Consider the following 26,686-nt stretch of genomic DNA (forward strand, 5'->3'; position numbering starts at 1 on the left):
CTTTTACTTATCTTAATATTCAAATCAACAATATTCGTTTTTGAAGCACTCTTAGCAAGAGTATCAGCCAACTCATTTCCTACCACACCAATGTGGGCTGGAATCCAAACTAGTTTAACATGAGAACCATGGTTTTTAATCCTGAAAATTGAGTGAATTATTTCCAATATAATATCTTGTCTTGATTCTGAATTTACCTCTTGAATACTAATTAATGCACTACTCGAATATGAACAAATTAAAACCTCTCTTCTTTCCATTTCCTCAACCCATTCTAAAGCCATTAAAATTGCCATTAACTCACCTGTATACACTGTCAATTTATCAGTTATTCTTTTACTTTTCATCAAGTTTAAATCTGGAACTACAAATGATATACCTACTTGATTGTTTAACATTTTAGAGGCATCTGTATATATTTGAATATATTGTGAATATTCTCTCTTTATATAACTCTCCACTTCCTTTTCCCCTAATTGTCTCCCTTTTTCCAATAACTTTAAATCAACTTCAGCCTGACCAAAAATCCATGATGGAATAACAGGAGTAACAACCACAGGACTAATTAGAAAATTATCTATTCCAATATATTTTGCTTTGTTCAAAATTATCCATCCAAAACTATTAATTTGCTTCTTTTCTTTTTCTTGACAAGGTTGCAGCTTCATTATGCCTTATAATATTTGCCCAGTAAGTCACGGCCAGCTGCTCTCTCCTGAGCTCCAGCGGCATCTCACCCATCTCAACCTGTAGAGCTGACACTGGAGTAGTTTTCATTGCTCCGCAGCAAAGTCTTAACGCCTGATATTGTATTTTATCCATCTTTGCCAATAAACTACTTGAAGCTGAATTATATAAAATACAACCATAGTCAAAGATTGATCGAATTAGCCCCATGTAAATGGTCTTTAATGCTTTCCTGTCTACTCCCCATTCTCTGCCTCTCAAACATCTCATAATTTTTTTTTTACTTTTTTCCACTATTTTAACTATATGCATTTTCCATGTGAGTTTTTTTTTTTTTTATCAAACCACATACCCAAATATTTAATTTGATCTTCCCTTTCTATAGCATTCCCACACAATTTAAGATTCACATTAATATTAACCTTCCTATTTGTAAAAACAACAAATTTAGATTTGGATGTTAAGAATCTAAATCCCCATTCTAAAGCATCTTGTAGTTTCCTGTTTATAAATTCTGTGGTTTTTCCCCCTTCCAAATAATGCCATCATCTGCAAATAATGATACTCCAAAATATTTATCTATTTTACTAAAAATATCATCAATCATTATAATAACTAGCATAGGACTTATAATACTGCCTTGGGGATTACCATTTTCAACTTGATACTTTGAACTTATTTCCCCACCTATTTTTACTCTAATATTTCTTTCAGTTAAGAAATTTTTAATCCACCTATAAATTTTTCCCCTTATACCTATTTGTTTAATTTTAATCAACAGCCCTTCTTTCCACAACATGTCATAAGCCTTTGCCACAGCCAAGAAGACTGCTGTCACACTCTCTTTATTAATCTGGGCCCGTCTAATTTCATGTTCCAGACATAATGCTGGATCTATTGTGCTTCTGCCTTTTCTAAATCCAAATTGATAAACTTTAATCTTCTCCTTAGATTCTAAAAAATAAATTAACCTGTTATTTACCATTTTTTCCATAATTTTACCCAAACATGATGTTAGATCTATTGGTCTGTAACTTTCAGCCGAATGTGGATCTTTACCAGGTTTACAAATAGGAATAATAATGGATTATTTCCATTTATCAGGATTGCCTGATAAATGGAAATAATCCCTTCCTCCCAAATTTTATTATACAATTCCAATAATATTTCTTTACTCGCATCACTAAGATTATTTAACATACTATAAGTAACTTGGTCATTACCAGGAGTTGATTTACTAGAATTCCTCAGAGCTTTATTTAATTCTAACAAGGAAAATTTCATATTAATAAAATCATCATATTCTTCATCATCATGCAATAATCCAATATTTCGCTGTAGAGTAGTTTCACATCCTTTTTTTTCTTTATTATTTAGATTCTCTGTACTATGTATTTTTGCAAATACTTTCGCTAATACCTCAGCCTTATTTTCATTATGTATTATAATATTTCCATTATCTTTATTACTGGGAAAAAATACCCTTTTTAATTCTCAGACATTTTTTTAATAGTATTCCAAACCCTGCCTAATGTAGTGTTTTTCCCCAAAGATTCACAATACTTCCTCCAATAATCCCTTTTAACCTTTCTTATAGTTTTCCTGACTTCTGCCTGCTTCCTTTTATAATTTATTAGATTTTGAAAACAAGTTATTTTCTTAAGTGTCTTAAAAGCTATATTTCTTTGTTTAATTACTATTGAGCATTCTGGTGTCCACCAAGGAACTATCTTCTTTTTTTAATACCACTTGTAATGGATAGTGAACCATTTAAATTAAGTTGCTTAAATTATTCAAATTTGTAGACTATTTATTGTAAATTATTTGAAGAATGTTGCAGATTGTTTAATAATATGTCTGTTTTGATTAGCACTGTTGGTGGTTTGTATTTTGTTTTGTTTAATTGTATTTGCACTTTGTAAAGTTTTTTTGTTGTTATGTACCTCACGGGCTGCCATAACTAATGAGGGCAGGCCCTATAAAAGCTGGCAAATCATTGTAGCAATGAATGACTTGAACAAACTGTCAGAGATGTGCTTGGCACTATCAACACTTAGTGTTCCCCGGTGAAAGCAGCGAGGTACACTTTATTTTATGTTGTAAGTTTCTGTTTATATTCTAATATTTGTATCTGTTTAGTTTTCATAGTGATTACGGTGACTGAGGTAATCAAGATGATTGAGATGACTGATGGTCCACATAAAGAAAAATAAACAAACCTTGAAAATCACCCATCCAGACCGCACAAATTAATTCAAGTGCTGGGGATCAGCTACACCACTACTTCTAGGAATAAATGTTTTGGCTGAATTAATAATACATTTGGTAATTTCTGAGTTTAATTCATTTATTGGTTTATTTATTTCTACATTTTACAAGTTAACCTCACTCATAATTTCAAATTTTCCCCAATCTGCTTTCTCAAACTTCCACTTCCCCTCAAATTCTGCCTGGTCTTGCTCTGTATTTAAGGAATGTACAGTGGGGAATGATCATTATCCAATTTTTGACAAAAATTGGATAATGATCATTCCCCACTGTACATTCCTTAAATACTTTCCATCTACACATATCAGCAAAAGATTGAGAAACCAAAGTCAGATCAATAGCAGATTCTTTACCCCTTACAAAGTCCACCCGAGTGCCTTCTCCATTATTTAGAATGACTAATTCTTTTTCTTCAATCACCTCTTCTAAAATCCCTCCATTATAATCATCTTGATCTCCCCATAAAGTGCTATGTGCATTGAAATCCCCACACCAAACTATTTTCCCTCTCCAGTTTCCTAGGATTGTTTCAAGTTTAAACTTTTCTAATTGTTTACAAGGATTGTACAAATTTATTATTTTAATATCCCCATCATTTGTACAAATTTCTACAGCAGTAAGTTCTAGGTCTGCTAATATTTGTAGCCGAATAAATTTTATGGTTTCCTTTAAGAATATAGCACAACCTCCTCCACTCCCGTTTGACCTACCTTTACGTAAAACTGAGTAACCATGAATATTAAACTGTAATGATGGCTTGAGCCACGTTTCTTGAATGCATATTATATCTGGTTTTGGGTGTAGGTTATTAATGAATCCTTTAAATTCCTGACCATTCGCTATTAGACTGAGCATTCCATTGTAATATTAGAATTATGTGATGTTTGAGATGCCTCAGGTTCAGATGATCCTTCACCTTGTTTTTCATCATGAATTTTTTCCCAAGATAAATCTTTGACACTAAAAAATTTCGTAGCTGCTTTCACAATCATTTTTATTTTTTCAGTTTTAGTTTTTGCTTGTTCTGAGCAATTTATGATATATGCAAGAAAAGGAATACATTTTTCTAACGTGATATTACACTGATTAATGTCTGCCACTCTCTTCCTCTCATAGCTTATTTTTGGTGCATTATCATTACTTTTCACCTGTTTCACTGCTTCAGCATAAGTAATTCTGTTTTCAGTTTTTACTTTTTGAACTTCAGCTGCCTCTTTCATTACAGTGCATCCTGCATATGCTGCAGTATGATTTCCTCCACAGTTACATTTACCAGGATTATTCCGCACTCACCATAAGGATGTTCGCCTCCACATCTACCACACCTCTGTTTCCCTTTACAAACATTTGCAGTATGTCCATATCTTTGGCATTTATAACATCTGAGCGGTGGTGGAATATATTGCCTTACATTAAAGCTCATGTAGCCAATCATCACCTTTTCAGGCAGAACTCTCTTTGAAATCCATTAGTACAGATGTACTGTCCATTTTCTCCCCATTTCTAAAAGCCTGTAGTCATTTGATGCCTGTAATTTCTCCTCCTTTGATTATTTTCTTTAGCTTCTCCAAATTTTCTCCTACTGGAATTCCTGATATTACTCCTTTCTCTTCCCCAACAACCTCTTCCCAGTACTTCCTTTTTACACACCATTTGTAATTGAAGAACTTTATTCTTTTGTTCAGCATTTTTACAAATGATGAGCAGACTTCCATCTCTTAAGACTGTAGTTCTACATCCCCAACAGCTTTCTTTAATCCACTTGACAAACTAATGGGGCTCACTCCAAACATATCCTGTCCAGTCTTAAATTTTAATATAACTTTAAAATCTTCCATCATTACTTTCTTCCTTATTTCGATTCTTTCTTCTTCATCCTCAAAAGACCTTTTTCCAGTATTTATTCCCTTTTTAGCCTTATCTCCCTCCCTCCCCCTCTTCCATTTTCTACCATAGACCATCCTGTATCCATATTCTCATCCTCCGAAAGTCCCCCACTACTTGCCATCTTGATTCACTCACAACCCGGATTATGCCAAAAACAACCTTTGGATTAATTTAGTAGACGCCAGTAGACGTTTAAACCCAATCCGTGTCTTCTCGCCAGCCGACGTCAGGAAAAAAATCAATCCGCTGCCGACTCCCAACTCTTAGACATCTCCCCTTCCTTGGTCTTTACGATGCTCTCTGCGCTTTAAAAACAACCCTGAGACCATCATGGAGCAGGTGCATTTATACAGGGACTTGATTACACACAGGTGGATTCTATTTACCATTATCAGTCACTTAGGACAACATTGGATCATTCAGAGATCTTCACTGAACTTCTGGAGTGAGTTTGCTGCATTGAAAGTAAAGGAGCAGAATAATATTGCACGCCCCACTTTGCAATTTTGTAACGTTTCCAATAAATTTTGCTCCACCTCACGATTGTGTCCCACTTGTTGTTGATTCTTCACAAAATAATAAACATCATAAATCTTTATGTTTGAAGCCTGAAAAGCAGCAAAAGGTTTAAAAGTTCAAGGGGGCCGAATACTTTTCCAAGGCACTGTATATTTTAAGTTTTTTTTTTTCAGTGACAAAATAATATTTGTTCGTTCTGATTTTGTTCCATACACATCTGTCTTTTACTAATTTGCAACCAATTAAACATCAATAGCAAAAGAACATATCTTTTTAGTTCGCTTCAATATTTCATTTTAGGAAATTAATGTTGAAATTGTACAGTATTTGTTGATTGTAACAAATAGATCATATATTTTATGTGGGTTTGCTAGATACAGAATGTTACTGCTTTCGGAAAAAGCTATAGTTGTAATAAGTAATATTTTTATCGACGTATCATTCAAATGATTATCATTTTATTATGCTGTTGTTTAGAGTGGGGTGAACTTTCATGGAGGTTTGTTTTCTGTATCTCTGTGCTGGTCCTGTGATGTTACAGCAGCCTGGGCAAGTTGTCTTCTTCTGTCTGTTAATGGTAAATGACTGGACTTTTCCAGTTCTTCTGACCAAGCATTTACACTAGAGACACATTCACCCATTCACACAACAAAACACAGATTGGTAGGCAATTTGGGGTTAAGTGCCTTGCCCAGGGACATGTGGATGTGTGACAGGAGGAAGCTGGAATTAAACCTACAACCTTCTGTTTCAAGGTGACTGTACTACCCACTGGGTCACAGTCACAGTTTATCTATTAATCTTCTTCAGCTTATCTGGAGTCGGTTCGCAGGGTCATCTCATCATGTCAACCTGGGCTCATGACATTCCTTCTCCCCATCACCAACCGCACATCATGACAAAATCATGCAAATGCCTGTTTGAACACTAGGACGTTCAGCTGGAATTTAAAGACAGACGTTGTCTGTCTTTAAATCAAGAATCACCCAAAGGTCAAAAAGTCATTTGAGTGGGGAAAGGGCACGTTTATTCTAAATAGTAGAATCATGTGCAGAAGTAATACATTCACAGAATAGAGACGCTTTCTGTCCATAAGGCGCATTCACCAAGCGAGCGGCTCAACTGAAGGATGACTGCATCTGGACCGGTACTGCACAGCTCTAAGTTTTGCTCAGAGCTTCAGGATGATCAGTCTGGATTAATCTAAACGATAATAAACCATCATCATTTCCCAGCAGATCAATATGGTCTCTGAACAATCTCTCCCTCTGAATCTTCTATTGGCGATGTTCTCCATCAAATCCAAAACGCTCCACAATTATGCGGCTCACCTTTGTGCTGCTACTTATATATGTGTGATTGTCTACACACCTTGATCACCTTAAAATAATAAAACCTGTTTGGAGTTAATCTGTTGATCCAAACCTGCTTTCTTTTTTTAGTGAGAATGAAATTACCCCATAGATGAATTTCACGTGCTTCGGTGCACAGACTGACGCGTTACATCTTTATAAGAGAAAAACTGAGGAAAAGTACAATTTACATCTGAGTGAAGTTTTCACATCCTTTTATTTTTATTTTCTTTAGGGTTAGGGTCTTAGGGATTTAAATGCTTTTATAGAATGCTTTAGTCTAGTAGGTATATGGGGGAAGGACTTCCCCTCAAAAAGAATATACACATGGCATAATAAGCAATGATCATACAAAGCTCACATTGATTACTGGCTGTGTCATGATGGGTTTAAGTGACTTTACCCACATGCAAGAACACCACCAAGAGAAGACGTAAATAATAAAGATATGTTGCAAACACAAAACAAATCAGATGAGTCTCTGGTCCAAGGAACAGACTGCTGCAGGCAGTGCACTGAGGAGAACAGGGGAGAAGGTGAGTTCAAGTCCGTGGGATTTCTGAATGATTTGCAGGAGTTCGGGTAAGCACTTACAAAAATGGTGATGAGTAACGGCGCTGGAGGGGTATTGTTGGTCCGGGGGTCCTTTGGTCTCTGGGGTTTACTTTCTGAGTGGTCTTGAAAGTGTTTCAAAAGAGAGTGGAGGAGGTGAACTGAGTTGGATGGAGAGGCAGCGTCGGAGGGGGGACAGGTAGGCAAGTCCTTGAAGGCGTGGGAGGAGTGTTGGAACTGCCAGTCAGATCTCTTGGATTGGAGGTGAGTTTCAACTGTCTTTGGAGGTTCTGAAGACTCGGGCATCAGCGGGGTAACGGCCTGCAACGTCACAAGGAAACAAAGAGTCAAAGCCAGATCTGGATTCAAGATTCACCTCAGGAAAACAGATGTCACAGGAAAGAATTACTTTCAATTCAGCAGAAGCAGGGTCAACAACGGATACTCGGCGATAACTCAGAGGGGCTAGAGGTACCATCACTGAACAACATTGAAGCACTGGCTTCCACCTCTCTTAAGCATCAAGGAGGTAATTGATCCCAGGTGTGAGGATGACGTACTGGAGGAGCCTCTGCCCGGCTGCCTCAAGGACTCCATCTAGTGGTGAATGGGAATGCACAGTAGCAACCCCAGAAACTAACAGGCTGGTGTCTGACCATTTATCAGAAATATCCAATAGTAGTATCTTGCCAACTTCCCTTACAGATCACTGTGCCATAAACATCAAGTTAAACTTTCAATCAAGCAGTTAATAGAGGTTCACATTTTGGAAACTGAGCAACTCACTTTTAAAATAGAATTGTATTATCCACACCTTTGAATCTTTGATTCTTTGATACTGCTCCAAAGCTGATAGTGAGAATGTTTTGGGGCTGAATTGAGAACTTATGAAGTTTGAAATGGGAAAATATTTAAGAAAATGTGGTAAGGATATATCTAGGGGGAAAAAGACTAACTGAAGATTCCATAATTCCCAACTTAACCACACTTTCCCTGAAATCAGTAGATCAAATGTCAAATGAAGAGAGAAAATATTTTTTCAGAATTACTGAACATCTTAGATGAAATGTTGATCTAAGATGATGAACATCTTAGATGTTCTATGAACATCTAAAAATGTAGACAAGAATCACTACATTCTTGTCATGTAGAGTGACAAGAATAAGCCACTCTACATTGACTCCTAGAAAAAAAAAGTAATGTATGTAAGACAGCAATTTAATAATCAAGAGTTATTGTTAGTGTTAAATTAGAGTAGAGGGGGCCTTCATTAGATTTAGAAAAAGTTGGTTGGAAGAAGGTAAGCAAAATGTCATATATTTAGGAATTACCTTCACCAAAAATCATAAAAGTAGATGTGTTGAAAACCTATCTCTTGCTGTTAACAGAACCAGAAAAAAATTTAAATCTCTGGCTGCACAGAGGTTTAACTCTGAGGGGAAGGACACTGATGTCTAAGACAGAAGGCCTCTCTAGTTTGGTTTATTTGGCTTCTCCTTTGTAGACAACAGCACCTGTAAAAGGATTGACCAGATGTTATTACATTTTCTTTGGAAGCACAAAATCAATTACATTAAAAAGTCTGTTATCATGAATCCAAATGAAGATTAAATTTCCTGGACTTTTCTACCTTAAATAATACTGTAAAAGTCAGATGGATTAAACAATACCTGCCATGTCATGTCCCACCGCGTGTGGGAATTTCATTCCTAATTATATGTCCTCTCTTTATATTCTCTCAATTTGGTGAACATGTATGTAAGGCAGCTAATTCAATAATCAAGGGTCATTGTTCAGTTATAGTGAATTTCTGTCTCATTTTAAATTTTCAACTACTGCTAAGGAATTTACAGTTGCCCTTGATGTCATTCCCTCTAGCTTTGTTATGATTATCAATCAAAAGCCAGTTCCTATCTTATACAATATAATGGATACGTCTATTGCTAAGATTTGTCTGGTGTCTACTTCCAAAAACAAGAAAATTTGCTCCCTTTTTTGACAGCAAATCATTTCTTGATTCTGTGCTATTGTTTATTGAAATAGCACAGGGTTGCTTTTCCAACAAACCCTCTTGCAGCCCAAGGGCGTTTCTAGATGGGGGCCGACAGGGGTACAGAAGAAATTATGCTAAATAAATGCCTTTTGTTAATATTCAGAGGTGGATTATGTTAACCTTCACAATTTTACTTTACAATGAATTTAAAATTATAGTGCTGCACTTTTAGTTGCTGTATCGAAATAGGATCACACTTTCCATCTGCCAGGGATCTGCAACCTGAATCTCTGGAGACTCAAGTTGCTGTTTGGCTCATTTGAAGCTTATGAAATATTGCTCTGTTTTTTTGTTTAATTCATTTTAAAGTGTCCCCATGAAAAAACACTGACAACACTGGCCCCCGTGGTAAATTTGGTCTAGAACCAGCCTCCAAACCTAATTGCTTATTTCTATAAATATTTTAGTAATACTCTTTATAATACCAGAATTTTCACATAAATTTTATACTTTTGGAGCCCTGCCTGAGGACACATTTTGATTATTAAATCAAGTGTTATGATCAGTTACTCAGTACTTGAGCAGATTACCAAATACATTTTATACTTGCTTAATTAAACATGTTTAAGGTATGCTACTCTTATTGGAGTACAATTGTGGAGTACCAGTACTCTATGTCTAAACAATTGCTCTATGGATCACATTTTAAAAACAAGACACTCCCATAAATAGTGTCTATCACTGCAGTGTCTATCACCCCCATGAGAGTAGAGCGACGTGCTGTGGGGAGTGTCCCTTATTTTAATTTCTTGAAGGTGGCAACCCTAGTTTCAATGGTACCATCATCTCATCTAATAATCCAAAAGCCATGAAAACTGTAAATTTATTACACAAATTTAATCTCTTGTAATTTTTTTGTTGGTTATAACCCCCCTCTTCCCTTCCCTGGCACATTTCTTTCTTTTTTTTCTGTCTTTATACATTGTCAATGTTTTGACGATTACTGAATAAAGATTTTAAAAAAAGAAAAAAGAAATGCTGAACATGGAACTATGCGCAAACCTGATGCGCAGAAAGCTCTCGGAACTAAACATGATTCTGTTCACATACTCCAGACTATCCCATTTACTGAGGATATCAGGCAGTAAGGCTTCAGTATTCCGAAACGGGACCGAGATAAAACACGGAGCAGGTTGCTGTGTGCAGCTGAAAAGATTACAGGTCAGGTTTGTGTCTGTGTTTATGCTGGGAGGTTAGCTGGGAGGTTAGCTTACGGTTTCACCGTTGGCTGAATGGATGTGAAGAGCGCAAAAAATAACATGGAAAACTCGGAGAATAATTGGACATAAAATCCACCACGTCTTTAATATTAAAGACTGGAACATTTACAGGCTGTTTTAGATTCTGTCTTCCTCTATCTCTTTTAGCCTCTTAACTGCTTGCACGCATACGGGGCAGCTTTTTTCCCCCCCCAAAACTTTATTTAAACAAAGTGAACACAAACAAGTAAGGCGATTACAATATAACTCTGTAGAGGGCATAGTAGAGGCAGATTTCGAAATGGAAATATAAAGTAATATTGATAGAAAAAAAAAAATAACTAAAGCAGCAACAAGGGGACTCATATGTTAGGTTAACATACATTGGAGGGCAATTCCATTAATATTTCAGTCAGGTCTTCGTATGATTCAGTACATTTCAGAGATTTCAAATATAACTGGAATTCAGATTTAAAATAAAAACTGGGGATGATCTCAGTACTCTGTTTATGAATAAAGAATTTTGGCAAACAAAAAATTAGGTTACAACAGTTCTATTGTTTTGTTTTTCAGTAACACTCCAAAAGTTACCATATCTCTAGAAATAGATTCAGGAAGTGCAATTTTTGATTTGATCCACCTTTCTAAGGAATTCCAAAATAGTTTTGGTTTGATTGCATTCATAGAAGACATGGTCAGTTATTTCTACATTGCTTCCACAGACTGAGCATTTATTGTCATCATTATTAAAGCAATTTCTTAGTAGTTCTTTGGAGGGGTAAATTGCATTTAAAACTTTTGAGTGCGTTTCTTTAGCTTTTGGCTGTATGGGGAGTTTTAAATAAAGTGTTCTTAATCTTTCAATTGATTTTTTTTTTAATTTGCAAAGAATGTTATTTTTATTTATTTTCCCAGGGAATAAAGTTTTGTTTAGACAGCTTCTAATTGTGTAGTTATTAAATTTTTGGTCAGTGATTGATATTCCATTAATAGACAAATTGGGTAGTTGTGGGGTCATCGGATGATATGTTATTATATTTTTAATCTGATTAATAAATAATTTTTGGTAAGGCATTATATAATCTGGTAAATTCAGCTTTAGGGGGAAAGAATTGATACTTTGCACAGAATTGTTCCTAGTTTACCATGCAACCATTAGCATCCATTAAGTGTATAATAAACCAGATATTCTTCTCCATCCAATCTTTGTAAAATAAAGAATTATTGTGATGTAGTATGAATCTGTTATTCCATATGATAGAGCAGTGTGGTGAGTAGCTATGTACGTAGAGCATCTTCCAGTATAGTAACAATTGTTTATGGAACTCTGATAGCTTGATGGGCAACTTATGTATTTTGAAATCAGCTAGAAGAACAAGTTTTAGACCACCTGGATTAATTTTTAATCCAGGACTTCAACCAATTAATCTTAAGGGTTCCGTTAAGACACTCAAAGTCAATTACTTTCAGACCGCCATCTTTGATGTCTTTGTCCATATGACCTTTCCGTAGGTAGTGTGGCCTGTTCCTCTAAATACAGTTCATGTTCATTTGGTTAATAGTTTTAGTTAAGCTATTTGGGACAGCAGTGCTGCAGGTTGAATAAATTAATCTCGACAAACTTTACATTTTTGAAAAGTAAATTCATCCTAAAATAGAAAAGTCTCGTTGGAGCCATGAGTTAAGTTTGGATTTACATTCTTTAATCTTGTTTTCAGTAGTTAAGGTTGATTCTTGGTTTTTGGTTCTAACAGATCCCAAGTATTTAATTTCAGATTTAATTGGAATGCTAGATATTTCTTTTAGGGAAGTGTCATGAATGGCTATAAGATCATTTTTTTAAATTAAGCATTAGTCCTGAAGCCTCTGAAAAAAAGTTTCATTTTATCAATTACAATTGGAACCTGCTTGTGATATTTTCAGAAAACAGTGATGTCATCTGCTAACTGGCTAATGATTAATTCTGTACCAAAAACATCTAATTTCTCAATCTTTGCACAGTTTTTAAGATAGATGGCTAACATTTCTGCAACTAAATTAAATAAATATGGCTCCCCATATTTATTTAAATAATTATTTATTTAATTTGGGACACCCTTGAGGAATTCCAATATCAATGTTAAATCTAGCTGTGGTGCTAGATTATTAACATTACACAATCATTAATGTTTTGATATAGAACTCTTATTAAGCTAATAAAGTTTGATCCAAAACCTAAATGTTCAAAAACTGAGAATAAGAATCTGTGCCTTTAAAAGCCTTGACTTTTAAAGGCTTTATAAAAGTCAAGGAAAAGAACAAAGCCATCATCTTGGATCATGTCTCTATATTCAATCAGGTCCTTTACAAGTCTAATGTTGTTGTGGATTGACCTTCCTTTTAAGAAGCCAGATTGTGATTCTGCAATAATGTTTGAGATTCCTGATTGGAGACGTATGGTAAATATGTACGTTAGTAATTTATAATCTGAATTTCCGAGTGTAATAGTTTTTCTATTCTCAATAAATCTTGGGTCCTTGTCTGGTTCGGGGATACATATAATAATTCCTTGTCTCATTGCAGTAGGTATAGTGTGATTTTTAAAAATTTCTGTAAAAACTTGATGTAGTAATATTTTTATGTCTTCCCAGAAGTGTTTATAAAAGTTTCCTTTAAGTCCATCCGGACCAGGTGCTTTGTTTAATGAGAAGTGATTGACAGCCTTATCAAGTTCCTCAACTGTAATATTGTTGTCACAAGTTTGTTTGTAATTATCTTCTATTTTAGGGATAAAAGATTCAATTTGTTTAAAAAAGGTGCGAGATTTTTGTTCTGAGAATTTGGAGGTATACAAGTTGCTATAGAATTTAAAAATCTGTTGATATTAATTTTTCATTGTTGGTTTCTACATTATTTATTATTCATGATTTGATAGAATTTTGTTGTCTTCTTTTTTCCAGATTACAAAAAAGTAGGCAGTGTTTTTTTCTCCTTTCTCAATCCATCTTGCTCTTGATCTAATAAATGCCCCTTTGGCCCTTTGAGTATACATTTAATCTAGTTTAGGTTGGAGGATTTGTATTTTTAGCTTGTCTTCAGTTGAGGGGTTGGGTTTATTGTAATATATATTTAGTTGTACAATATCTAGTTCTTTTTTTGGAGTTCTTTTTTTAGTTGTTTACTGAATGAGATAGAAAATTGTCTGATCTTATACTTTATGAATTCCCATTTTCGAATAAGACTATTTAAATCTTCAAAGTCCTTTATATTTTTATACCCTAGTGATCAAGTCTTGATTTGCTATTTGAGCCAAACCATGAGAATTTTGTACAATTGGGATTAAGATGATGCCACACGACAACTAGATTTTGTTCATTGCAAAAATTGTTAAATATTTTGTGTGGGTAAAAACATGTTTTGTTTAGAAGGCCATTTCTCATAAAATTAATCTTGAACGAGGTTAAGATCCCCACCAATTATAACATTGTTTATAGAGTAAGATGATTTTAGGTGATCCAAGTTTAGGGATATTTCTTCTAGCAATAATTTGTTCTGGTTTAGATTATTATAACCATATATATTTAACAAATTAAGCATTAAGTTATCCAAACAGACAGTGAGGAATAACCAGTGAAATGTGTCATCCATTTTACTTGATGGATGAAAAATTTCATCCATTACATCCATTACAGTACTACCTGGTGGTGGTAACAACCTTTTCAGCTTGTCAGTGTTCCTCTTAGGCCTTCTAACGAGCCATCAATACCAGGTGTATTAAACCAGGGAGAGAACTAAAACATTCAGGATGCTGGCCCTCCAGGACTGACTTTGGACACCCCTGGTTTAGATCAAAAGATGCTATCTTCATGTTTTGAATGATTTTCCTGTAAGAATATTATATTTACATTTTTTCCTTTACAAATTAAAAAGAAACCTTTCCTTTTAGTCAAGTTTCTTAGGCCCCTTGCCTAAGAAATTAGCGAAAGTTCACTTTTCAAGTTAAACATAAAAAAGTATATTCTTGAATATTCCTTCACATACAAGTAATTGCTACGTTTTGAAGAGATCTTAGAGAAAGTAGAGACATTTTCAAATCCATTTATTTATGTTTGTTGTATTTTGATCAGGAAATGACATGGCCACCTAATCTTGTTTTACAAACATCTGTGTTGAGGACCCCATTTGGCTGTCACTAGTTAATCTGGGTCTTAATGGGGCTCGGGTTTTTTTTAGTTTTTTTTTTTTTTTTTAGTTTATTTCCCCTCATCAACTGCCTACAAACTGTTTCCCAGTAGAGAACACACGGACAAATACTGTAGATATGGCTCATAGTCTGTTGGTGGTTTCTGACAGTAATGTAGGAATGTTTATTATTACAATTTTGGCTTGTCCATTTGGATATCACCACCAACTATAAAATTGGCTGTTAACTTTATATCATTTAGAAATTTTATTCTAGTACATCTTATCAACATTACTTTATATTCCTCTCTATTTGTACACATAAACACTACAAGCAATACCATCAGATATGTGATTTAAGTTTTATTAAATATGATGACACCAACCTCATTGTTTAGTGACACTTCCTGTGGGTAGTGACGCTTAAAAAAAGTTCAGAAAGTGCGGTTGCATTACAAGATCTGAGCCAAAAACACACTCGGCTAGAAGTGTTGAGCAACTCACACTACAGGTACCTGGGAGTAGGGTTGCCACCTTTCAGAAATCAAAATAAGGGACGCCCACCACGGTGCGTCGCCCTACTGTCACGGGTCAGTCCGCTGCAGTGCTAGACAATATTTTATGACGGTGTTTTTTGTCTTTAAAAAGTGATCCATAGAGCAACTGTTCATGCATAGAGGTTGGTTAGACTTAGAGTACCCCAAAACTATACTCCAATCAGAGTAGTATACTTTAAATATGTTTAGTCAAGCAAGTGTAAAAAGTATTTGGTAAACCACTGAGTAACTGATCATAACACCTGATTTGATATTCAAAATGTGTCCTCAGACAACTAAAAGTATGAAAGTTATGTGAACATTCTGATATTTTATAGAGTATTACCAAAATATTTATATAAATAAGGAGTTAGGTTTGGAGGCTGGTTCTAGACCAGATTTACCACAGGGTCCAGGATAGTCAGTGTTTTTCCATGGCAACACTTGAAAAAGAATGAAACAAACAAAAAAAAAAACAGAGCAATATTTCATCATTTGATATAAGTGAGCCAAAGACCCACTTGCGTCTCCAGAGATTCAGTTTGCAGATCCCTGGATCACACTGGATCCCTGAAAGTGTGATCCTATCTCCATACAGCAGCTAAAAGTGCAGCACTATAATTTTTAATTCATTGTAAAAGCAAAATTGTGAAGGTTAAAAAAAAATCGACCACTGAGTATTAGGCATTTATTTAGTATAACTTCTTTGGTACCCTGTTGGCCCCCGTCTAAAACCGCCCCTGGGCAGTTTTAGACCAGTGTCACTGTCACTGTGTCTGGTGCATAAATGACCACTGAACAATGAATTCATAAAATATATCAACATTTCAAAATAAAACATACAGAAAGCCCTAACAAACCTTTTAAAGTAGGAAATATTTATGTATTTACAAAGAATCTAATGTATGCTTTGTTCTTTAAATGATCATTTGTATTATTTTGACTGATATTATACATTAAATAAGCAAATAATCAAACCAATATAGTCGACTAAAAGCACAATAAGAAACTTAATCATAGCGAAATGTTACCATATCAGGGTCTACTGTGTTCCTCTCTTGATCTATTCTGTCTAGTATCATACAGCACACTGCGCCACGATGGACACATTTTTTTTTTTTTAAATTGCCTGTGTTCATCCTTACTAACATTCTTCAGCCTGGGATTTGCATTTTCCTTCTCACGTCAGTATCTTTACGAGAGGTTTTACTTCTAAGGGTGGTGGAGTATCAGGTCGAGGATGTTTTAAAAAGATCCCGGTTGATGGCGCCTCACCGAACGCTACGTCGGTCCGTAGCGTTCTGGGGTTCTTTAGCTCCTGCAACGAGAATTTAGCTGACCTTAATATTTCCTGTGTTTTATTTTGGTCATTATTGTTACATTTAGTGTTGGTGTGTGTGATAGGTGTGTCTATCGGACATTTATAGAAATACAGAACAAATCGCATCCCGTATCGGTTCAATACGAGACGCAACATTTAACAGCCAAATACGGGACGATTCCGTATTTTAAAGAACGGGTGGCAACCCTAATGGCAGCTCTTCTTCTCAATGTTTGTAGCTTATTGGCGCAGCTCCGTTCTCCTGCTACTGGTAGCTTCACCACATCAGTTCAGCGTTAAACCAACTGATGACGTTGCTGTAATTCACTTGTCTGGCATCTGATTTTCAAATATTTTATGTTTTATTGAGGACTTTTGTGCATATGTTTTGGCTTCTGTGATCAAGTCAAAGCAGCAACTCAGGGCGCCGCCAGGAATCTTGGGCCCCCTGACAAAAAATTTGTTTGCCCCCCGCACAGCTAATGTAACAATTTTTTGAATCTAATTGACCGATAAAAAGCGTCACAATTTTAAAAGCTTGCATCTGCCTTGCTTTCTTTGGTTCAATACTGATACTAGCACAATATTTACTGCTCATGAATTTAACATCCAACAGTCCACATCCAGTATCCAAGTTGGTTGCTTACATTTTTCCTATTAGTTTTAGATACTGAAATGTCTCTCCCAACAACAGTCAAAAGCAACGTGCAACTACACATAAAGCAATCCAGACTTCTCAAAAATGCTATGTAGTTGCATTTTATTCAAGCTATAGTATATAACTTCAATAAAAAAATATGTTTTCTCCATATTTGTTAAAGCTGTCATGATGTCATAGCAGTTTGTTATTAGACAGATAATCTGTGAAAACAATCAATCTCCTCCAATCTCCTTCCTGAATTACTATTACTGGTTAAAGTAATGCACCGTTCTGACCAAAACAACCAATCAGAACTAGTAGGACGTTCTTAGTGCTGTCAATTAGCCTCATTCACTCACTGCTAAATGTGCTAATGGTGGAGAAACGACTTATCATTACAAGAAACCATTTATCTGCCATCATTGGTAGCTATGCTAACTAAACTGAGCATTCACAGTTTGAATCTGCACAGCTCTGTGCTATGCTAGCTGCAGCACGGCACAAATCGAGCAGGAGGAAGAATGAGCAGCACCACATGAGATTGTGATTGACAGCACTAAAACTCTCCTGACTGGTTGTTTCTAGCACTGGGAGAATGCAGAGGAAATAGATTTTTCACAGATTACCTCTCTTACCATACTGTCACAACATAATGACAGTTTTTTAAAAAATGTGAAAAAAATATTTGTCTTATATCATTTTATAAAGGTTGTTTGAATTTCTGTCAGCAACAAATACATTGTTTTTGTTGTGTAATTGTAAAAAGAGCAAAAACAGAGAAATCCCTATGGATTCCCTGGAATGATGCTAACTAGCTTGTTATTGAACACAGTGTTGCTCATCTTTTTCACTGGGACGGGGGAGGAAGAGGGTTTATGCTGGTATGGTAGTTAGAGCTGCTGCTGACAGACTCTTCTGTTGTTAAGTGGTAAAAGGTACAAAAGACAAGTTAAATATATGAATAGTAATTTTTTTCCTTAATTCATGAAATGCTAGTGAAAATGAGGCAAACAGTAGTAGTAGTAGTCTGTAGCTAAGCTAATTATGCTAAATGGTTGATAATCTCACACAGTCTACCCACCTCTCTTGGAGAAAAACTGGGTTATAAATTAACACTCTTGCCTTTTTCTCTCTCCTTCTCTATTATATGAAAACCTGATTTTATAACTTTTCTTAGCAGCATAGTAACTGCTACAGTCGTTTGTGTCTTCCACTGACTGCTGGTAACAGCGTCACTCTCGCTCCAACCAGGAATGAACCATTTAATGCAGTTGGGGGGGTTCAGGGCAATTATGGATGTGTGTTTTTTTTAATCTGGCAGTGGGAAGATTAAATTTTTACTGCTAAAAACAATCTTTGAAAATACAATATGATTAATTTTGTAATTGACAGGGCCCTGATTTTTTTTTTATTTATTTCTATGAACAAAAAATAAATAATTAAATTGTGGAGGGCCCCCTGTTGGCCAGGGCCCCTAGAATTGTCATCACTTTTCCCCCTTATACTGCGTTCCTGCAGCAACTTATATTAAGTGTTTTAATGTTCGTCTGGATGCTGCACGCTTCCATGGAAGGACAACAGAAAATCGCTCTTATAAATATGTCACGATACCCTCTGTTAAGGAAGAGATTCTCTGAATTAGTTAATTTTGGAAAAAGTTTGGCTCTCTCTTCCTCTTGGATCCCAGGTCCTCCCGGCGAGCCACATGTGGCCACAAGGAAAACAACAATGCGTCTTGACGTCACAGAATTACAGAGTTTAATACAATATAAGACAATGCATAAACTTACAACAGAAACTGCAGAACAACGGAGACATACATTGATTTACCTGACATAAATGGAAAGAAGAAAGAAAGAAAAGCAAAGACGTCCAAAGAGCAAATCTAATTTGTTACTTCTGTGTAGAAAGTTTTATAGTGAAGGTGTATTCTTATCTTCAGTTTATTCAAATAAGGCGTATCTTTCCTCATCCAACCAGGAGCTATCTCTTACCCTTTGTCTGAAGCCAGAAACTCCGGCTGTGTTTACGGCTTTTCACAGATGAGTGTGAAAAGCTAGAACTTCTACTGTATTGTTTTCCCACACAGACAAAAGGCAGTTCAAACGATCCTAGCAAACCATCTGCTGTAACTTACAGGTAACATAAAGGTCAATAGGCCAGAATACGTTACTGATTTTAAAACCACAATTTAGGCCATTTGAATCAAGACATGTTAAGTTTTAAAACTAGCTTATTTTAAATTTGTTTTCTCAACACCCCACTGTATATCCCTCAGAAAAATGAACCTATTTATAAAAAAAAAATCCCTCCATGGGTGATACCTCGATAGATGGCGTGATCTGGTATGAAACAGTAGCACCAGAGCACTTTTGAATTTTAATCATCAGAATACCGGAGCTAAATGGTTAACGTAAGTCTGCTTTTCTCCATCGATACGCGCTTCCCGACCTTATGGGGTAAAAAAAATTAAAAAGATGCGCACGTTGCGCAAAACTCTGAAACAGTAGAACCGGGACATAGAACGGAGCAACGAACTATTAATCTATGAATCAATATACAGGCCTATATAAAGATATAATCCATGTTTCTGTTCCATATATGAATGGCATTAAAAGGATCTGGAACTTTTGTTTTTCCACTGAAAGCTCTGTTGCACAGTTATGGCATGTGGGGGAAATTTTATGGATGACACTCTGATGTCCCATTCTCCTGAATGCAGCACAGAGCTGCTCCACCAGAAACTCACAGAAACATTGGAGAAAAGAAGAGTTATGGTTAATGTAGTTGCAGTTCTATCCATGTTTTAATGTTGCAGAGCTCAGTCGTTTTGCAAATAGATCAAAGTTTAAACTGGCATGTTGTTCATCTTGTATCTGGTCATTTTGTGGTCAAATAAAAGGCCTACAAATTTTAAGTTGAATGTTCATTACATTTTTCGTAGACGCCTGTAAAAATAATTTCTATTCACATGGCTTTTTTGTTCTCTGGAAAATTACTTTTGATGATAAATACAAACAGGCATAAAAAAATCAAAACATCAACAATAGTGATAGTAATATTAATAATAAAATAATATTTCAGTGCAAAGTAACCTACAATTTCTTTGGTGGGGGGCGGCAAGGGACCAGGATAATGGATAGGGGGTTGCTGGCCCAAAAAAGGTTAAGAAACACTGACTTAGAAGATAGAAACTATTGTGACAGCCCCTTAACAGTGGAGGAAATCTCTAAATGCATTACTGCTCTGAAGAGAAAATCTGAGAAGTAGTTTTGTCTGATTTCTTCATAGTATTTGTTAGGTTCTGTGTTGAGTTTTAGTTTCTTTCTGTCTAGTCCCATTTCTCTCTGTGAGTCTCTGTGTTGTCTTGATTGATCCCAGATGTGTCTAGTTTCCCTGATTACCCTCTGTGTATTTATACCCACCTGTTGTCTTTGTTCTTTCTCGTTGTTTGCTCTGTCAATTGTTCATCTGTCTGTTTCCAGTGCTGCCTGATATTCTGAGTTTGTTCCTGGTTCTTTATTAAAATCATAATTTCATCATGACTACCTGGGTTCACCGGCGTCTTCCTCACCTTCAACCACCAGACATCATGACAGAAGGACCCGACCACAGACAAGGTGAGGACGCCAGCGTTTGGGGCAGCGAGGCTTGGATCCAGCAGCAGCTGGAGTTGGCTCAACAGGATCTCTACAAAGATGTTAAGATCCTGCCTTCTCCGGTGCTGCTGGAGGAACTGGATCTCGCCTCGGACCTCGACGCACCCAGGCGACGAAGGCCGCGACGGAGGCCGCGGCGGGGATCTGGAGCGGAGGACTTCTGTGGGGAGGCTCCATCCAGCCCTAATCTTTGGCTGGGGTCGCGGCTGGTTATCTGCCCGCCAGGATTCGGACCCCGGCGCTACTGCCCTGAGCCACCGGAGGTCCCGGCCCCTGGGCACCATCGTCACCTCTGCCCTGAGCCGCTGGAGGTCCCGGCCCCTGGGCGGAACCCCCGCTGCCTCCAACCTCAGCCTCCGCCTGTCCCCGCGCTGAGGCGGCGTGCACCGTCCGAGTTCCCCAGTGCTCCCTGTGCTCCGTCCGAGCTTCCCAGTGCTCCGTCCGAGCCTCCAGCCGGCCGGCCCCTCTGCCAGCCTTCTAGAGCCTCCGCCGGCCCCACGGCCCGAGTGTTTCCTGCAGTGGCGGCGACCGCCGGACCCGCCTCCTCGACTCCTCTTCCTGTGGCGGCGGCGACCGCTGGACCTCCCATGTGGGGTTCGCTTCCCGGACTGTTCCTCTGGGATTTTGTTTTGTTTTGCTGTGGTCCCTTGTCCTCTGTCCATCGCCCCTCCGCCCACCCTGATGGGTTTTTTTGTTGTGCCTTTTTGGGGCGTCTGGTAGCCGCCCCTTGAGGGAGGGGTACTGTTAGGTTCTGTGTTGAGTTTTAGTTTCTTTTCGTCTAGTCCCATTTTCCCCTGTGAGTCTCTGTGTTGTCTTGATTGATCCCAGGTGAGTCTAGTTTCCTCTGTATATTTATACCCACCTGTTATCTTTGTTCCTTGTCGAGTCCTTGTCGTTTGCTCTGTCAATTGTTCATCTGTCTGTTTCCAGTGCTGCCTGATATTCTGAGTTTGTTCCTGGTTCTTTATTAAAATCATAATTTCATCATGACTACCTGGGTTCACCGGTGTCTTCCTCATCTTCAACCACCGCACATCATGACAGAATTCTAATTTTTTTAAAGTCCTTTTTGTGGGCTTTATGAGCTGGAAGCCCAAATTATGTAAAAATAAACAGATATTTGAAATTGTTTTACCTGTGGGCTCTGAATCTAAAATCTATGAAAGTTTAGCTTTTTCAATGGAATTATGGGAATTAAACAATTGTATCTATGATATTCATATTTTTTGGAAAGGGTCTGTATGTTGGGTAACAATCTTATATTTGTTACCTAATTCAGTCCAGAACCTGTCTGCCACATATGAGATTTTTAATATATTTTGTGTTGACCACTCATAAATGGAATTGTAATTTTCCAGGTTTAGGTAGAAATATTATACAAGCAAAAAAAGTCCATTTTGTTTTCTACCTTGTGTTTTATGGACATTATAATGTTTTCTCATTGTTGTGTCAATATCAAGCTAAGTCAAGTTTATATGTATATCACAATTCGGCAACAAAGCAGTCCAAAGTGCTTTACATCATAAACAATGTAGCAGCCAATTATCCAACATCAATAAATATAACATTTTGTCAAATGCCATCATCAAAATCATCAAGCAAATTCACATCAAGTATGTTAAATGTTCCATTTATTACTAATCAAATGCAACTCTAACCATGTGGGTTCTTAGCTTTGATTTAAAGAAACTCAGTGTTTCAGGTGTTTTGCAGTTTTCTGGAAGTTACTTTAAAGTGCATCAAAACTAAATGCTGTTTCTCTATGTTTGGTTCTGGTTCAGGGGATGCAGTCAAATGGGTCGATGAACAAAAAAGGTCTGCAGGATAGGCAGAAGCAGCAAATGGCCAGAGGTCTACCTAAGCAGAAGGCCATCAGAGACGTCAAACAGGTGATTGTTGTTGCTTCAGGGAAAGGCGGCGTGGGCAAGTCGACAACAGCAGGTACTGCTGGCTTCCTCTGCAGAAAAATGTATCACTTTTCCTAGAGATCGTTAACACAAAGGCTTAAATGTGCATGTTTTGCATTTAATTCTCTCAAATCTTACTGTTTATAGGATTTAATGAATAACAATTTTTTTGTCAATGATTAACTGGTACTTTGTTGATTATTCCCAGTAAAAGCAGGGGTGTGTGTGTGTTCTAGAAGCACTTTTTAGTGTAGATGAAACATTGAATTTGTTTATTTTAATGTTTCAAATTAAATTAAACATATTTTATCTGAAACAGATTAAACTTGTTTAATAAGTTTCAGTTTAAACAGACTGAATTCATTCAACCACAGATTCATGTCTTGAACTATGGAAACATACTTTTAAACAATATATTTCATCTTGTTATTGTAAATACCTTTATCTTGAAACAAAAGGTGAGTTTTTATTTAAAGATTATGATAAAACTGAGTTCTATAGTGTGTTTGTGTATTTGCAGTGAACTTGGCTCTCGGATTAATGGCCATTGACAAGGTATGATATCACTCGTGTCTTTTTCTATTTATTTAAAATTAAACCGTGTCACAGACACAGAATCTTTTAATCAAATCCACATTTCTGATTCTGTTTTACTGCAGAATCAGAAATGTGGATTTGATTAAAAAATAAAATTTCTGGCTCTTGATCACGCTATGCCTAAGGTCAAGTTAATGGAGCTGATCTTTCTCTCTCAGTCCAAGTCAGTTGGTCTGTTGGATGCTGACATCTATGGGCCCTCCATTCCCAAACTGATGAACTTGAAAGGAAACCCAGAGCTCAACGATGGTCTGTTGTTTAGCTAAGCCTTGTTGATATTGAATTAGATGTTCTGTTCCGTACAGGAAGTTTAGTTTTTTCACCTTCCTTTAGATAATCGAATGATTCCTCTTATCAACTATGGTGTCCCATGGTGAGTTGTTTTTTTTCTTTTAAAAATAGTCATGGTTAAGTTAAAAAAAAAACTGAATTATGGGTCACATGTGTGGGTGAACATATACGTGAACCATGTTCTCTAATGTAACTTCTCTGTTCTGTCAGTATGTCAATGGGCTTCTTGGTACAGGACGCATCCCCAGTAGTTTGGAGGGGACTGATGGTAATGTCTGCTATAGAGCGCTTGCTCAGACAGGTAAAAGTTAGATAGAATATTTATTATTTCCCCATTTTGTCACCCATTAATGTTGATATGTTTTTTTGCATTTGTAGGTTGAATGGGGCTCTCTGGACTACTTAGTGGTAGACATGCCTCCCGGAACGGGAGACGTCCAGCTGTCCATCACTCAGAACATTCCCATTGCAGGTCAGTTCTCCTTTAAGGGTGTTTTCAAACCAGTCCTGTTTAGTTTGCTTTAATCAGACTCTCATTCGTTTGTCTAGAAACTCCAGTTCGTTTGGGGGGAGTGAATGCAAATTTAAATTCCAAAACGGACTAAAAAAAACAAACTCTGATCCGCCTAAAAACCTCGGTCTCAGTTCGGCTGAAGTAAACTCTGATGCGATTGGAACACAATGTGAATACAACTAGACTGGAGACCGCTCCAAACGCAGGAAGCTAACTACAGTGCAGGGAGTTCTGGCCAATATATTACTCTCTGACCTGCAGGTTCACAGAGATGTTGTGTAGGTTGCTATGGCAATGGATCTGCGTGCCATCACAGAGAGTGAAAAAAAGCAGAATATAAATGACTTAAAGCTCTTTACACTTGTTTACCAGCTTATTTTCCCTTTGCTGTGGCACACTGCAACTGTTACAATTTTTAAATCTTTAGTAAAAGACAAAAACTCAATTGCCTCGTTTGTTTGAATATGCAGTCATCAAATAGGATGACATATTATATATATATATATAAAACGAGACCGAGACAAGACCAAGACCAGCGCCCTCCACTACATGACACGATAAAATGTGAAATATGATCAAAATTGCTTCTCAAATTGATCTGAAAGATTCACATTCCCATAAAAACAGCTAGATATTAAATACTTAGAACTGGGGTGTGCTGTGGTGGCGGAGGGGTTGGCACAACCCACATGTGGAAGCCTTGGTCCTTGACGCGGCTGTCGCGGGCTCGATTCCCGGCCTTGGCAACCTTTGCTGCATGTCTTCTCCCTTCTCTCATTGCCCACCTTCCTGTCTGTTGACTATCAAATAAAGGCCATTAGAGCAAAAAAAAAAAAAATCTTTAAAAAGGAAAAAAAAAATAAAAAATTTAGAACTGAAATTAATTTAACCAATACCATCTCTATGCCACAAACCGCGTTGGTCTCGTGCCATCCCTAAAAAGATAACGCCCTGGTGTTTGCCCATATTGCTCATCTCAGAAACCACCATTCTCTGCACCATTAAACATAGCAATTGAGGCAATGCTCTGTCAGTAAATAACGCTCAACTATGAGCAAGGACGTAAATCCCATCTCATTATTGGGGGGGACCATAAACAGGGAAATTTTTTAAGATCAATTTTGGGGGTTACAGTAAAATGTAACGTAAAATGTGGTTTAAATTTTTTTGGGTGTGTTCAAGCTGCACCATTGAAAATTACTAGTAAGTAGCAATGAATAACAAAAGTATTTTTCTCAGTAAACAACCTATTGAGACCCATAGAAGTCAAACTAAGATTCAAATGTTTAGATACGAGTTTGGTTCAGTGTCACAGATCTAATCTCTGCTACACCTTTACAAAAACTTAAGGCTCTAAATAAAAACAAGTTTTAATAAATAACTCCACTTAATAAAATTCATCGTAAATATTGATTTATTGCAGTGTTTCTCGGTATGTTTTTTAAATTATAACTTAAATTGCTTTAAAAGTTTTTTTTTCCATGTCCTGATTGGTTGAGAACCTATAAATATGTAGGAATTGAATTTCTGGGAAATATCATAACATAAACTTAAAGGTCAGCACCAGAGGTTTCTAGACAAATATTCAGATTTTATTTTGTGGTTTTAAAGGCTCAACATTGAAGATGGTAAGAAATAAAGGCATACTTTATTTTGTTTTACTGCCAGCTGCTATAGCCCATCTGGTCTCAGTTCCCATACAGAACTGTCGGCCAGTGCTAACGCTCAGCCACTGCCTCCCGTTTCAAACTCTTCTTATTAAAGTAAGAGTTAGAGAGCTAAATATAATTCAAATATTGGCTACCTTCGACAAAAAAAGGAGCTAAGTTTATGAAAGCAATGTAGCAGTTTTGCTAGTTTTGATTTCCAAGGTATAAGGTGGCAGTTTATCAAGATTCAGCCAAAGTAATGAAAGAATGAACTGTGGACTGATTTTTATTGTCAATGTTTTTCTTCCTATCAATCAGTGAAAGTAAATAAAACGTGTTACATTTTTTTGTTCGTGCTGCTGCAGCAACAGTTGGCTCCTCACATCACTGGCTCTGACAGAGCCTGTGCTGCTGTTGCTCCTCCTACAGGTTGGACTGAACCATTGTTCTAACAATAGTTGCGGGGGGGGCATTTAAAAATTAATTCTTATTTTTTTCTTAGATGAATGGCATATTTATATTTCGTTCTTTGTTTCTATTGCCTTTTTTATACTGATATTGTTTAAATAAAAGGGTTTCTTTCATGATTTCTTTTGGGGGTGGGGGACAATTCCAGATTTTTCCAAGATTGGGGGGGTCCAGACTCCCCCTGTCCCCCTGGAGCAACAAGAGCAACAAGCAAGAAGTAACCAAGCACAAGGTGCTCACCGTGACCGTTTTCACCCTCTCTTCTGCTACATGAAGCCAGGCAGTCTGACACCATGGCAGACATTACAGCTGCCACTTTGAACGAAAACAAAGTGCAATGTGCATGCTCTGTGTGCTCTTTCATTCTTGTTTTATTTATTTGCTAATTAAATAAATGTATATATATAAAAAAATTAAAAAAATTCC

At 36.8% G+C, this 26,686-nt stretch overlaps 1 protein-coding gene across 2 annotated transcripts in view; it reads left to right on the forward strand.

Moving 5' to 3' along the window:
• Nucleotides 1-10,280: 10,280 nt before the first annotated feature.
• nubpl (nucleotide binding protein-like) overlaps nucleotides 10,281-26,686 on the forward strand; it is a 19,560-nt gene continuing 3,154 nt past the window's right edge. For both annotated transcript variants that reach the window (XR_475134.2, XM_007541137.2), the window contains exons 1-7: nucleotides 10,281-10,479; nucleotides 22,616-22,775; nucleotides 23,262-23,296; nucleotides 23,497-23,587; nucleotides 23,672-23,711; nucleotides 23,840-23,930; nucleotides 24,008-24,101. Coding sequence is in view for 1 of the 2 variants with exons in the window: in XM_007541137.2 (XP_007541199.2) it covers nucleotides 10,294-10,479; nucleotides 22,616-22,775; nucleotides 23,262-23,296; nucleotides 23,497-23,587; nucleotides 23,672-23,711; nucleotides 23,840-23,930; nucleotides 24,008-24,101 (697 nt within the window). In the remaining variant the exon portion in view is untranslated. The remainder of the gene's footprint in view (nucleotides 10,480-22,615; nucleotides 22,776-23,261; nucleotides 23,297-23,496; nucleotides 23,588-23,671; nucleotides 23,712-23,839; nucleotides 23,931-24,007; nucleotides 24,102-26,686) is intronic.

This window comes from Poecilia formosa, unplaced genomic scaffold (assembly GCF_000485575.1).
Source record: "Poecilia formosa unplaced genomic scaffold, Poecilia_formosa-5.1.2 Scaffold591, whole genome shotgun sequence".
Classification (NCBI taxonomy): domain Eukaryota; kingdom Metazoa; phylum Chordata; class Actinopteri; order Cyprinodontiformes; family Poeciliidae; genus Poecilia; species Poecilia formosa.